This window comes from Myzus persicae, unplaced genomic scaffold, assembly GCF_001856785.1.
Source record: "Myzus persicae strain clone G006 unplaced genomic scaffold, MPER_G0061.0, whole genome shotgun sequence".
Lineage (NCBI taxonomy): Eukaryota > Metazoa > Arthropoda > Insecta > Hemiptera > Aphididae > Myzus > Myzus persicae.
Window position 1 is genome coordinate 287,117 of NW_019102926.1, and position 16,129 is coordinate 303,245.

Consider the following 16,129-nt stretch of genomic DNA (forward strand, 5'->3'; position numbering starts at 1 on the left):
TTACAAGTGCGTAACATAGCAAATTTACGCTCAGCAGATCACGTATAGCTTCTTTAATTTAAAAATTAGAGAGAATCAACTTCTCGTATGCTTAATCTAGGTGGTGCAAAAGGGTGCACTTGCACCAGTTGCACCCCCTGAATTTTAACGAAATTACTCCTATACAACCTCTTACATAATTTGATGGTAAGATCATTATCTGTGTTAGTTCATGGGTATTTTACGATAATTCAGTTTTTAAGTGAGTTATGGGTATTTTAATTCACTCTACTTTATACATGAAAAACTTGCCAATATATATATAAATTTAAAATAATTATAAGCTATGAATTATTCTGACCGTTATTAATACAGCTTATGCGTTTGGATTATATTTTTTAGCTCGTGCATAATAAATTAATCGTAGGAAGTAGTCGGTTACTACATACTACTTACTCCTACTTACTCAAACTTGAAATCAACTTTACTTCTTGATCTTGATGTAATAATTTGTCACATTTCAGATTATTTCTTAATAGACATTTTTTTTAAAAATGTTTTTAGTTGTCTTTCTTTAAGTATCTCAGAATTAAAATATTACAAATTTGGATATTCACGTAGTAGACAGTGATGCCCGAATGGCCGCACTCGCTAGGACAAAAAAAACGAAGATATTAATAAAATAAAGTGGGGACAAACTCGATAAATATTACTCGACCGCCTCGTTATGATGGTTGAAAAAAACCAAACTGGTGTAATGCATTTTTAAATCGTTTTAGTACACCGAATTTCTTAAAACCACACCGGTTTGGTCTGTTGAATTTCTAGTGTACCAGTGCTACCACTGTAACCATCGGCTATTCATATTTACTACCTTGGTATACGATTAATGTTATCAGTATTTCGTTGTCGTTTGTTTACGTTTCGGCTTGAGGATAATTTGTCATAGCGTTCGTAGTTTACCGTTTATTTCTATTTTCTTATGTAGTAATACGCTAATTATTAATTATACAATAACAGTAAAATAGTAAATACTAAATACTAATTAGGTATTCTTTTCTTTGTAGAATCTAGCTGATTTAACCACTTACGTTTGATGCGAAACGGAACTGTAAAACAAATATTCGGAATCCATTTATCAAAAATTACGATTACTGACATAGCAAAATCGCCGGCAAGTAGATTGTCCACTGCGTTTTGTTCCGTACACGTCGCTCTAGACTGCCGCTAAAATCAATTAAACTTGGTAAAGTCTCATACGGGCACAATATGACATCGCCGTTTGTAATTGTTTTGGGTTACAGCGTCGTTGTAATATTGGGTCAAACATTAAATTATATTTTTATTTTATTTTATTATAACTTTTTTTACTCAGAATCGAAATGGTTGCTGAACATTTGTTGTAAATGGAGCCAAGCAAAGTAACGAGTAAAACCAGTAGCCTGAAATCATTAGTGCTGAAAGCGTGGGGTGAACGTTGGACTGAAATCCAGTGGGGCATATCTATTAAATCGGTAATTATTTTGCTTTTTTGATAAATTGTTTGACCAATGTACTCATGCTACAAAAAAGTATCCCTACCATAGATTTATGTTTTGTTTGCATTAGGTACTGAAGTTACCATTTGTAGGGTATGCTAGCAGATAATTGATGAAAACTGTATTGCTTATTTAGTTTTTTAAGCCTTAAAGTGTCATCATTGTGTGGCTTCTTAAATCACTGTATTATCTTTTGTGCCCTCGTGTCATATGTCTTTTAACCTATACACGTATTATGTCTTATGATATAGATTGTGTATTTCGACTTAAAATTAAAAAAAAGTTTTTTAAGTCAAAACTCATGTAAATAATTTGTTTGAAATTAGGTACTTAGTTTTGATGAAAGTGGTATAAATAAATTGGGATTGGTCTTTAATGTTATACTATTGTTTATTAGGTATAATTGGAAATATTTAAAACCTGACCTTAAACTATTTATTAATGAAAAAACTCAAAAGTTTCTCATAAAATAATAGTATGTGTTCTTACAAAATTTGAAGTTAGCACTTCTGTATTTTTTTAAGAAACCTCCTTTTTCGACAAATTTAACTGTTTAAATACAATACTGGTAGTATTTATGAGTAGTAGAGTAAATTGCTGATGGGGTTGTGTGGTCCAGGTATAGTTAATTTTCCGTTTGTAACATGTGTATGTAGTAAAATTAATTTCATTATTTGTGTAATAGCCATCAGCTGAAAAAATATATAACATCATGACTTGTGTTGTGTATCTAAAACATAAAAATAAATAAATTTAACTGTTTTAGTTCTTAAACTACATAATATACCTAGATATCTGTTTAAATTGTCCAAACTAAGAATAAATTATTAAATTTTACTCATAAATTTACCTAGCAAACATTTTTCAATGGTTTCTTATAAGTGTGAATTGTATAAATTGTTGAGAAATTTAAAAAAAAATATGCAATTGTTTACAAATCCACTCATATGTACTAACTTTAATTTTTAGTTATTTAAGTATCCATTTATTTTTATTTGTTATTATATTAACTATTATCTACAGTGAAGTGACAGTGATTAAACCGTTTTGTTAATCAGGTGTTATAACTTCCACTCAAAATGACTGCCAAATGTGAACAATTTGAAACCAACAAATGGACAATTATATCTTCCAAAAGTCATATACTAGGATCAGGATGTTCGTCACGTAATCAAGTACCATCGTTATCTTGTTGTGACTTCTGTCGCTTTTCTATTGAATTGCAGCTTCATCATTTACCTGAAATGGTATTTCCTAATAATATTTTAGAAATAAAATATGATGGTCAATCTGGAATACGATTTTGCGCCTTGGATTCACTCAGGGATGTTGATCCTTGTAGAGCACCTGTGAAAATTGCTTGTTCAAAAGAATGGAAAGAATCTAGACTCGATAGTGGTCTTGTAGATAAAGATGTTAACATGTTCGATTGGACATATTCAACATACTATGAAGGCACATTATTTGGATATTCTGTTGCTGAAGCCACTGATGAGCGTATAAATATGGAGAAACTCAAAGTTCAAGAAGAGATACTTTTCTACTCAGACTTGACTTTATTTGAAGATGAATTACATGATAATGGTGTTGCTGTATGTTCTGTGAAAATTCGATGTATGCCTAGTGGTTTTTTTGCTTTGTTGCGATATTTTTTACGTGTAGATGGTGTCATGATGCGTATACATGATACACGTTTGTATAAAGAATCAGAATGGGATTATGTACTGAGAGAAGTTTGCCGTAGAGAATTATACACTACAGAAATACCAGTTGGAAAATCTGGCTCATTAACTGATCCTGGAAGCTTTGCCAATACCTTACCCATTGTCTATGAACGTTATGAAAAAATTAAGTTTGATAAAAATGTGTAACTTATGTATTTTTTTTTTTTTGTTTCATTAAATAGATACTGGTTTTGGCTATCATTTAGTAATATTGTTTAATAGAAGATATTAAAATAGATTTAAGCAATCAATTGTAACTAACAACAATAAATAAATGCATATCTTAAGTCTCAATAAATTGTTTTATTTAATTAACATATTATTACATAGTATAATATTTTATAATAGCTATGTTTATGAGATTAAAACAACGCTACCTATGTGTTTGTTGTGTACATCTTACAACCAAATTTATTTTCACTTTTTTGAATAGTGTACTGTTTGTTTTGATACTAGAGTGAATTTACCTATCATCAAACTTTTAAGTAAGAATATTATCTGTGCTTAAGCGTCAGAGATTTTTCAATATTTTAATTTTAAACCCAGATATAATAGTCTTTAATTTGTGAGATTTCACATAACCATACCTTACTTGAAAATTCTTGAAAATATTCTTGCCTAAATGTTTGATAATTAGTCAATTAGTCTATTACCAAAACCAACAGTACACTATTGAAACAAATTAATGGAAATTTGGTATGTTGTACATGTGTAAGACTGACACAAGGGAATGGGTAGTGTTCTATTATACTTATTCAAATTCTTAACAATCCTAAAAATTTAAAAAAAATTTTTTAGAAAATATACCATCTATACTCAAAGGCATAATAAGAATATGTGCTACTTTGTATTAAAAAAAAAACATGAATAGTGTGAGGGAAGGAACCATCCAGTGATCACACTTCCTTCTGCTTAAATATGTGTGTAACTTATATATATTTTTTAATTATTATTATCAAATTTTTTTTTTTTTTTAATTGAATTTTGTTAAATATTTTTTTATCATAATAATAAAATTACGTACAGAGTGCCCATGTTTATGAAAACTTTTTATTGCTACAAAACATTTTGTTTCCAAATAAATAACTTCCAAGGTATCATTTTCAGTTCTTTAGTTATTTACTAAACCCTTTAAACTGTGTGACATTTATAAAATAAAGACATACTTACACCTATAAATATTCTACCTTGAGTTACCCAGTTTAACACAGTTTTATAAATCAGAAAATGTGGAAATATAAATAACAATTTAGTAATATTGTGCAAAAAATAAACAGCAAATAAAAATTAACTAAAATATGATAACAGCTTTTAAGCAATTTTGAATTAAATATTTTAATATAAAAAACAAATAATATTACAAATATTGAATAGTGCTAACTGCTTAAATGTATATTTAAATTTTGAATGTTTTATTTTCTGAAATCTACTTCAACTTGAATTGATATACAGTTTTATGTTTCTCATTAAATAGGTACTCTGTGTATTTAAAAAAAAAAACTGTCCATTTAAAGTTATACTTTATTGATCATAGTACTTAGTACATCTATAAAATATATATTCACCCAGTACTAAATGCAGTAAGAAAAAAATGAACACCCATCTACGATTTACACTTTATATAAATTATTTGATTTTTGTTTATCCCCTATAGGTTCTTTAAATGCAATTTTATAGAAAAATATGAAATTAAATTATCAATAATCTAATATCTCAATACTAATTATTCAATAGTTTAATCCAATACTTATGTGTTATTCAGGTTCTGCCCAGAGGAGTTAGTGGAGATGTCTATAATTTGGCCGACATAATATTATCACAAGCGCTAGTTGGTTCTTATCCCAACGAACTTGTACTTTCTTATTTGAGACATTCACTAAACTGTCAAGTAGGTTAATTATAAATATTAATCAAGCAGCAGTATTAATATTTTTATTTTTTTTTTAGCTCGTATCTTATGCAGCTATTCTCCAGCGCATTAGCAAATATGATAAGTTTCAAAAAAGATCATGTGTTATTATTTTGCTTGATTTTCTTGAATCTACACTTGTATGCACAACATCTACATATTAATGTACTTGATTTAAGATTTTGAATTTGAATTTTGAATTTTTTTTCTTAGCATGGCATAACATGTCGAGGGAAACCAGAAGAGAGTGTACTAGCTGTAGCGCTATTATCATTGGTTGATTGGCTGTTGACATGTGTTCGTAGTGGACATGTACCTAAAGACGGTACCACCAATCGTCTGGAAGATCGTATTGCAAATAAATCTATTCAAATTTTAGAGTATCTATTAAACAATGACTTTATATTTGCCATGCTTTATTTGGCCAAACATGACGATGCTGGTAAGTCACTATATAATAATTATTAGTAACTGATAATATAGTACTGTATACAATAATATACATCTTGCTTCAAAATAAATAAATAATAATTTTTGTCAATCTAGAACTATACTTGGTCATTGTGAATAAGTGTCAAGAAATTAGTCAAGATGTGCAAAATTCAATGGACACAAATATACCACACGTGCACAATGTTTTGATGTATTTTACATTTTTATTTTATTATATATATATTATGAAAACAAAATTATTAGATCTATTAATTCTTTTATTTCTTTCACAGACAATTATGCAACATTGACTTTAAAAATTCAACAAAACTTACAGCAATGGAATCAGTAACAACTTACAATGAACCAATTACTTATGTATTACAACCATTGTTAGCCATTAGAGTGATGTTGAACCCTACGACCGAGACTCAAGTATTAGTGGATAAATTAAAAATGATTCGTCAAATTAAAGTTTGTACTACTAGTAGTAATAAAAATAAGCACTTTATAATAACTATTATTCTTTAATTTTAAAGGGTTACAGTAATCCTCGATTGTACTGTGAACTAATTCGGGCGTGTCTTATGTGTTTGCGTGATTCCTTGAGTAAAGAAGATCATGGACCACAATGGGGTGCATTTACATTCATAAAACTGCCACACATCATAAAGCATCTGTGTGAAGACTCCAAAAGTTTCAAAGCGTCTGAAGAAGTAATTCAAGGTTTTGAGATGCTTTTGGAGATGTTTCCATTGCTAGATTTCATCGACTCGCATACAGCGTGCAGTTGTATAGAACTTTTACTCAACGAATTAGTAAAACTAGATTTTGTCACTGAAAATCAATGTAGTTCAATAATTGCTAGGAGGTATTCATTTTCAATTTTTTAATTGAACAATGTAAAATTTTAATCATTTTTATTATTTAGAGCCAGTGTAGTTTCAACACTTAGCAGCCCAAATCCCCCCTCAAACGTTTTGACCATTATTATGAGAACTGAACCTACTTTACAAAGAATGCTTAGGACTTTAGATTCTGACTACTCTAAAATTCAAGTAAGACATTACTTATTACTATTGATTTATTCCTTAATAATACTAATGTTTGTTTATTTTTAGGAAGCTTTAGTTAGTGTGCTCAGTCAAGTACTATCTGGTAACAGTTTAGAGTTAATCCTGGCAGCAGCTTCAGTTGAGGGTAAACTGCGCATGTTTGTCTCTAAAGTGATAAAATTTAATGAATTCAGCAAGCAAATTAATTTACAAGATGGTGCTAAGTCTGTACGCACTAATGCAGTATTGTTTGACATGACATTCTTGATGCTCTGTTTTATAACTCAAAAATATGGATATCAAGTAAATATTATAACCTAGCATAAATGGAAAAATTAAGAATAAACTTTTTTTTTTTATAGTCAATTTTCCTTGATGGTGGTAACGATACATTTTTTGAGAAATGGTGTCGACAGTGTATGGTTGAACTCGGAAATCCTAAATCTCATGAAACTATTATGGGTGAATGTGACCCAAGTAAAGTCGAAGCTCTATTAACTGCTATTGATAATGGAGAAGATTTAATAAATTGGTTCGAAAATTAAATTTAAATTTTCAAAATATTAAATTATATTTAATTAAATTGTAAAATATTTTTAGTGATACAAGTTGGGACCAAATTTGCATATCTATAATTGGCGCCACACACGATGTTCTAGTTGCTTGGGAAAATTCTACATTAAGCAGTAATGATGTTAAGCGTATTTTAGATTCAATGCGTTCATCAATGTTTTGTTTGCCTATTTGTGCAGCAGCATGGCTCTGTTCTTACATGCAGGTATGTATTTTACATAATTTAATATATTATAAATTATAATATATTTTATTATAATATAACTTAATGATTTAGGTATTGCATCAAGATGCTTTGCTCAAGCCATTAAATATGGTACAACAGTTATTAAATGTTCTTCCTGACACTGAAGAAAGTCAAGACAACTACTCTAAATGGTAAAAATAATAAATGTTAAAATGTCCATTATTACATACAAATTGGTAATTTTTAGCCGTCAAGTATTGATGTGTCAAATTATACGTAAAATGCAGCAAGATTTGAATCCACCTACAATGCCATCCAAACCTTCTCATAGGTAACATACATTTTTCTCCATCCTAATAACATTAAATTTTTTTATTTAATTTTTGTAGTATTATATCAAAAGACTCAATCCTTGAACAACTTATACCCATTTGGGAGAGTATTCTGGAAGAAGGTTGGTTAAATGTGAAAAATGCTCAAAAATTAAAAACAACATTATTCACAGCTGGATCAGATTGGTTTGTCAACAATTTAATCAAGGTTAATATTATTTTATAGAAGAAATAATATATTTACCTTTATAATTTTATACAATTGACCAATGCATTTTCTGCAGGAAATGATGAAGTTACAGTACCGCGATGAATTAGAAAAAGCTGTTGATTTATTGTTTGCCATTTTTCATTTTGATATTGAGTTCTGTACACTTGCATTACTAGAACTGATGCCTCAGTACCTGTTTAATCCAGATATGTAAGTTTTGTATGTTATAAAAAAATTTGAAAGTCATTTAAAATGTAATTCTTACAGAAATATTGAACTAATTGAGCCTCAACAGACAGCACTGGCTAAATTGTGTTCATATTGCATTTACGCATCGGTTGAATTACAGCAAAACAGTATAGTGAAAAACGATGTTCATAAAACAACAAACAACATGGATATTGTAAGAATAATGCATGTTCAATAAACCAGAATTTTTTTTTAATTTATTTATTTCTAGGACATTGACAATTCATGGCCACCAAATAAAATAATGCGCTTGGATAATGGAGATTGTGATCCTAGTGGTACTGGAATAAATGGAGTGTTGTTGAAAGCGCTTGTGGCTCTTTTTCGTCGTATTGCTGTAGTTGCTTCAAGACATGAACAATTGTGCCGAGAAACCCACTTTGTGTTGAGATTGCTTGAACAACTTGTTATGTGTGGACGAGGATCATCGCAGATTATTCTCAGGCATTTGCCACCCACTCTGGTTAGAAATTCTGAATGTTTTAATGTCTTTTACGTTAATTATAAATTTGTAACTTGTACATTCTATTTCTAGTTGCCAAATTTGATACGTTGCGTTCCAGAATTGTTTACTGTAGATTTAATTTTGAACCTATATGACTTGAATTGGTCATCTGGCCGTAAAGCTGCCACTAGTGATTTGTGTCTATTGCAGAAAACTCGTTGTGCAAAAACTACAGAGTAATGCTTAATTCACACAATAATACATTACATATAACTATAGTTTTCTTATAACTAATTTCAGGTATATGTAAGTAATTGATAAATTCAAACTAAGCGGCATTGAAAAATTCATGTGGAATTAATTACTTGTTTGATACTGTTGTTGACAAATTTAAACCGAAAAGAAGAATGATAAACATACATTACCAAAGTTCTATATGTTTTTATTGTATCCAAATTACAGCAAATTCATCGACTGTGTATTATTCATATTTATTAATTACTTATGAGCTACTAGGTCAATTAAAAATAATATTTTTTTTTGTAATTGGCGTTAAGTACTTAGTTCATTTATATATGTTCTATAATAGTTCATATTATGTGTTCAATTAATTAATTATGGTTATAGTTTGATAATGAATAATATTATATTTAGTTAAACTTATTTTTTAAATTTGCTTGTCACACAGAAATATTATTTTAATAGATTTTACATTTAATTTAATATCATACACCACAATCATTTGAAAGGTACAACCATAATAACATTAATAATTATATCATAATATAATTAATTAATTTGAGTTTTTATAGCAAAACATATAATATTAAATACTCAAATTGGTCTCCTGAAAAGCCATGTATAATACATGCATTGTACAATGTGCAATGTATTTTTTTTTAATTGAACTTTGAGAATAATGTTTTTTTCTTACGCTTAATGTTCCAAATACATGAAAAAATTTAATAAAGCTTTAAACAATCATTGACAAGACACAATTCTTGTCTGTTGTAAAATTATTATAAAATATAAGTATTTAAAACTGCAATAGCGTTGAAAAATTTTGCATTGATTAACAACATGGATTAGATCAACAATGTTGCAATTAATGGTCTAAGATTTTGCAATATAGAACATAGGTATTATTAATTAATGTAGAGACAACCAAACTCTTAATAATGTTGCTATGTCCAACAAGAGAATTAATTTAATATTGTAAATATTGAATTTGTATTAATAAATAATTTAAAAAATGCATTCATTTTAATAAAATGGTAATACAATAATAATGCATACGTTGATACTATTCATATGTTTACCCCTTCTCACATTTACGTTTGCATTAAAAACGTATTTTAGGGCTCAAGCATAAGCCTAGTTTAGAGCTCCGTTGATTTGATTTCTTCTATATATGTGCATCATGTATAGCTGCAAAATTATCAACATCTACTGTACCATTTAAAACTCAATATTTTCTTTTGGGAAGTGTATAAAATATAAAAATTAATAACAGCTATTAATATTATTGATGCAAGTTGAAAGATGCCTAGGTAGGTACTACTATAGGTGTGTTCACATGGTTTGGGGAATGAAACTTCTTTACACCGGGTACTGACGAAAAAATATATTGCCCTTCATGATAAATCGTCACCACACTATAGTTCCTAATGTCTACTGCAGCAACAAATAATAATCTTTGTCTTATCGTAGTATTTTTGTTTTTGCCAGCGCTTTTGAAAACTACTGGGAATTTTATATTTCAACCTCCTGAATGCACCAACTAGATTCACTTTCCCACCGGAAAAGATACTGAATCTTAAACTAAATCTTACTGATCGGAATATTATTTTGACTACTTATCGAGTACACAGACACAAAAAAAAACACACATTTCAAAATCAATACATTCATCATCGCTCAAAATCGAATATAAAATTTGTTAGGTTAGGTATTAAAAATATTCTATAATTTAGTTTTTTACTTGGATATTGTTTTTTATTGTATTTGATTCGGTGTTTTGTTTGGTCCAGTGATTTTGCCATTTATGGTATAGAATCTTCTGAGTGAGTTTTTTTAAATCAATGAAAGTACTTAGATTTAAAATTTGGGTGTCGGTAGATGAGGCTGCTTTGAATACTTCTTGATCTGCTAGTTCATTCTCGTATATTCCACAGTGTCTAGGTATCCATAGAAAGGATATCTCTATTCTTTTTTGACTTGCTACGTAGATAATATCTTGGATGATTTAGTTTTGTTAAGAGGTTTATAAATATACTATACAATATTACAATAGTACTATACAATTTACCAAAAACTTATTACTAAAAATGTATAAATTCGCTTCCGAACATCGTACATTAATACATCCTAGGAATATTACACTTAGGTATATATTTATTTATTATTTTAATTGTTTATTGTTACACTTAACTACAAAACACATTTAAGTTCTGGTCAAATAGGTACACATTTAAATTGCCCTTAAATCTTAATAGCGACGACCAATACAATAATTATTGTTAAGCTCTAGAATTTATTTATTGTGTTTCCATTTTCTATAAAACTGAAAATTATAAATGGAATTACTGAATATTTCGGTTAATTTATGTTTTTGACCACAAAGAATTTAAATTTTCGTACAACCCTTGATTTAAAATGATTGGAGACTCCTGGATTTTACTAGATCAAGTGTCAAGTTACTTTATAGTAATACTACAAAATAGATTAAATTCCTGAAAAATTAGAGAGGATTAAATTAAATTATAATATGATTTGATCATGTGATAATTGAAGGGACTCCGCTCCCGCATGTATTATCTCCGTCTTACAATTAATGGAGGACAAAAAAAAAACTGACTCGCACGGAAAAGGACCGAGACAATTACAGAAATACCTAACTAAGAAACCAAATTGTCACCATGAATGGAAGATAATTTCGACTGTGTCGTAGAGTTTTTTATTTTTTCGATGACATCAATATATCATCAATTATTTAAGTTTGGAAAACGTAAAAATATCAGGTTCTTAAAAGTATTATAACTTTTTACTTATTAATGATATCAAACGAATAAAAACGCTACGACACAGAAACTATTGTCTTCTACCTATATTGTCTACATTTTTAGTGCCTCTACTAGAATTACATACTGAGTGGTTTTATTCTGCGCCAAACAGATTTTGCTATGTAGTACATTTGTAAGACAGAGATAACACACTCAGTTGTGGCTTCATCCTCTCAATGAATTATTAAAATATAATGTAGTTATAAAGCATATAATCATTAATCAGTCGCCAACTTTTGGACGATTGGATCTCACGGACCACTGAATCCATAATTCCAAATTCTACTGGCCACCATAAAGTATGTATACTATAGTGTTTGTACTAAAAGTTATTAACAAAAATCGAAAATATCTCATGGCCATAAATAGCATAACTTTCCTGTTGATTTTTTTTTTTATTAAAGTAGAAAAACGTGTGGGGAATCTTCTATTAAAATTTCCAATGTGAGCTTTGAAAAGAAAAATTATTATGAATTTCTAAATAAAAATTAATTTATAATTTTTCGGGATTTTGATGAATTTTGTTAAATTTGAACTTAAAAATTAAAATGCATATAACAAATAATCGTGAATATGTATCTTTAATATTTCTAATCAGTTATTAAAGCATCTTATAAGATGAAGATATTAATGATATTTCGTTACATTTTCAAGCTTCTTTACAAATTGAAAGTGTTTTTATCAGCGATCATTTAAAACAAATTTCAAAATTTGCAATAAATAGCTCAAATAAGTATAAACATTTCAAAAATATTACTATATATAGAAATTGAGAATATAAACATTACGTGAAATTGTCAAGTGTCTACTATTGTTAGTTTTTGAGTTGCACTAAAAAATAAAATCGATTAGTTTTGTGTGCAAATTAAAAAGGTTTTTATTTTTTATATTGGTTTAAAGAATACTGGGAATTTTACATTTTGACCTGTTAAAAAACCCAACTTCCCTTTTCTCCGAAAAAATGCTGATTGCAAAAATCGGAACATATTTATCACCCCATATGTTAAAAAACAAACAAAAAAAAAACATATGTCATTGTCAGAATATCTAAAATGAAGGGCCACTTAGATTCTTGGGTTAGTGTAGCTTTCTGATAGTAAAAAAGTTTTGAAAATCGGTCAAGTAGTTCCAGAAATTACCCCAAACAAACAAACAATCAATTTTGTTGCTGTATAATATTCGTTTAAATTTATCATACTTAAATATACGCATACTGTAATTATTATTTTTTTTTTTCATTGAATAAATTCTTGACAGCTTTTGGGATTCAAAGCTTGTAATTATTGTTTATATTTAACTATTTTCTTTCTTACTACACAAAATCTGGAAAAAAAATGGTAAACGAGTACTCTTGAGAGGCCTCTTGGCTTTTAGGCCCTTTAGATCTCAGGTCGACACTTCGTGTGATGTATGTGCACCCGACACCCGCGCGTGCACGCACTTGTCTTAAATCATTATGTAACGTCACGTTTTCGAGTGAAAATTATACCAACAATCACATTGGACAAAAACGTGTTTTAGGTGTAATAAGTCAACTGCAGAGTAAGTATGGATACGATGTATGAAGTCTAATTTTAGATAGGCGAACATGGTTGAACCTATTAATTCAGTGTTATTCAATGGGAAGTAGTCATTCTTCACAGTTCGACGATTACACACATATTTCAATAATTTAATAGGTACCGATATTAATTACATTTATCCAAGAGCAAGGAGTTCATTGGTAATTACTATTTTATTTATTTCATAAGATAATATTGAAAATTGTATGACTATAAATGAGGAAGTTAATTTTTAAGATAAAAAATAACTTTACAAGTCAAAGATGCTTAAAAAAAATTAATTAATCAAAATCCAAATTTAAAAGGGGATGGGTGTACGACACAAAAACAATTTGTTTTTTTGAGCATACGTGGACATTTTTTTGAGCCCTAAGTCTTTTATACTATAAAAAACCTCAAATGAAATTCAGTGTCATGCGTTCGAAATATTTCATGTTACCACCATCGTTGAACACAGTGAACAGTGAACAACCTCTATAGGTACTATATAACTTATAAATAGTCTTAACATATTTTGAAAATTTCATTGTATATACAACATTATAAGATATTTTAAGTAGATAGGTATTATAGTCATAGTCTCTATAATAAAATTTTTGATCACGAATAATAACAAAATCGGTCGAGGATAAAAATCAACGTTATGCACCTATACATTTGAAATTTGAATAAGCAATATCGTAAAAATTTGAACTTTTATTTGAATTATTTATAAAAATTATTTTGATTTTATGTTGAATTTTTTTTTCTAATTTCTAGTAACAACATGAGGAAATTTGTATCAAAAGTTCAAATCTTAGATGCTAAAATTAACAAAATTATTTATGCTTTTTTGACCATCGTATCCAAAAATAATGTCATTGAGTCCGATAAATAACCCATAAAAAGTTGGACAAGTGGGCATTTTTGTTTGAATTGCACTTAAAAATTATTTTATTTTTATTAGGTTTTTTGTGCTGTCTATCACTGTAGTAATTTTTGTATGCCTTCTATAAAAAAAACTATTTTTTTCAACGTAGTAATTAATTATATTATTTAAAATGAAATTAATTTATGTATGGTGTGTACAACATATAGCCGTATAGGAGACGAACGGCCAAGCTCCCCGTGGGTGACTTTGGGGTAAAACATTTTAGCATTCCCAAGTATAAGACTGAATTTTATCCTATCGCTTTGAGATTTTTACTGGCATTTTCAGCCCTCAATTTGTTTAGATTTTTTTTATTTAAATTGTATTTGTCGGGTCAAAAGCTTGAAAATTTACTATAAGGTTTCTGATATATTGTATTAGAACTTTTTGTCATGTTATATTGTGTAATGTATAGATGTTTCGGTAAGTTTCACTAGAAATAGTTTCTCATCAGTTAGCGTAGCAGTATTATTAAAAATAATTCAATGATTATAGGAATGTATAGGAAAACTTTTATACTGACATACTGTTATAATATTATATAATATGCACATTGCTAGGTACTTAAATATTATTATAGTATTTGTGTTGGACAGTTGGCAATCGGAAAATTAACTTATATGTCTTCATATTATTATAAATTACAATATATTACTATGCCATATTTGCACTTTGAGAATTTACAAAACTATTTAAAAACTTTAAAAAATAAATCATAATTTGCCGAGTGCCAACTCAAATACTTAATGTATCAATGTGCCAACTGACATGTACATATTGTATGCTTGGGGCGTAGGACACCCCTCAGAGCCCCACTTCGGGACCACACTTTTCCTAATATTTCTTATCGCAACGTGACTACAGTTGAAATGGCTTCACAGTTCACACAATACAGCCACATAGGTAATGTAAGGTGACTACGGTGTTCACTGTTCAATTAAACGATTGAATTAAATATTAATGTAAAAGCATCTATATTTAAACAGTGAAGCCATTTCAATATTGTAGTCATGTTGTAATAACAAATATTATGAAAGGGAAGGGTTCAATAATACAAACGGTTTTATAAATAAATATTAATTATATCCATGTATGTTCAATATTGTTCATTAACATTAACATTATGATTAAAATTTAAATTTAAAACTGAATACCGATATCTATACCTATATATTGAGGATGAAGCTATTTTAATTGTGTTTATGTTTTAATAATATTGTGACTTCAGTAAAAAGGTACAATATTATATAATGCCGACGGTTTACTGTTAAACGTCAGTACATTTTTTAATTTAAAATAAAAATATCTATTGTAGTACCTATTGTTTTCTTTACCTAGCTACCTACTGATTAAATGTATCTCTTTCAACAATAAACATATAAATATTATATTGTTTTCAATTTTTTATTATTCACACCCCAATAATCGCCAAAAATAAAGTTATCACATTCTAAAAACCAAGCCGATTTTAAAACAATTGTAGATACTACTGTACAACATAAAATATATTTTACGGATTTTACGGTAAAATACGTTCAATTTTCAATGATGTGTGTGTTTTTGTGTCTGTCATCATCATTTGGAGCAGAAAAAGTACTTAGATTTTCAACTTTGGTCTTTGAAGACGATTTCTGATAGCGAATTAGATCTAGTTGGCACTATAGATGGATTTAAAGTAAAAATGGCCTTAAAAAATAAAAATGTACTTTTCAAAATAATCGAGAAAGACAAATAAATAAATGAAGGAACAGTGATGACATTTTTACTCAAAATTAGTTAGAGGATAAATTAAATACATTTTCAAAATATTTAGATTCATTTTAAACTAATGCTTATTTATATTTATTCACACCGTGCTACAGAGTAGTTTTCCGAACACGTCCTAAAATTACCCTTATTAATTATTTAATATCCCGAGTGCGTTCTTAAAAAAAAAAATCATATTTTTGGAATAGTCCGAG

At 28.5% G+C, this 16,129-nt stretch overlaps 1 protein-coding gene across 1 annotated transcript; it reads left to right on the forward strand.

Annotated features, from left to right (window-relative positions):
- Window positions 1-897: 897 nt before the first annotated feature.
- Window positions 898-9,682, forward strand: LOC111033440 (mediator of RNA polymerase II transcription subunit 24). Its single transcript, XM_022314171.1, has 20 exons — window positions 898-1,225; window positions 1,355-1,493; window positions 5,004-5,129; window positions 5,189-5,290; window positions 5,364-5,592; window positions 5,697-5,793; window positions 5,876-6,056; window positions 6,122-6,453; window positions 6,514-6,640; window positions 6,704-6,940; window positions 7,000-7,169; window positions 7,238-7,415; window positions 7,488-7,588; window positions 7,645-7,728; window positions 7,787-7,937; window positions 8,014-8,150; window positions 8,208-8,343; window positions 8,401-8,652; window positions 8,725-8,870; window positions 8,935-9,682. The coding sequence occupies exons 2-20, from the start codon at window positions 1,386-1,388 to the stop codon at window positions 8,942-8,944; spliced, it is 2,904 nt and encodes a 967-aa protein (XP_022169863.1). The 5' UTR covers window positions 898-1,225; window positions 1,355-1,385; the 3' UTR covers window positions 8,945-9,682.
- Window positions 9,683-16,129: the final 6,447 nt, after the last annotated feature.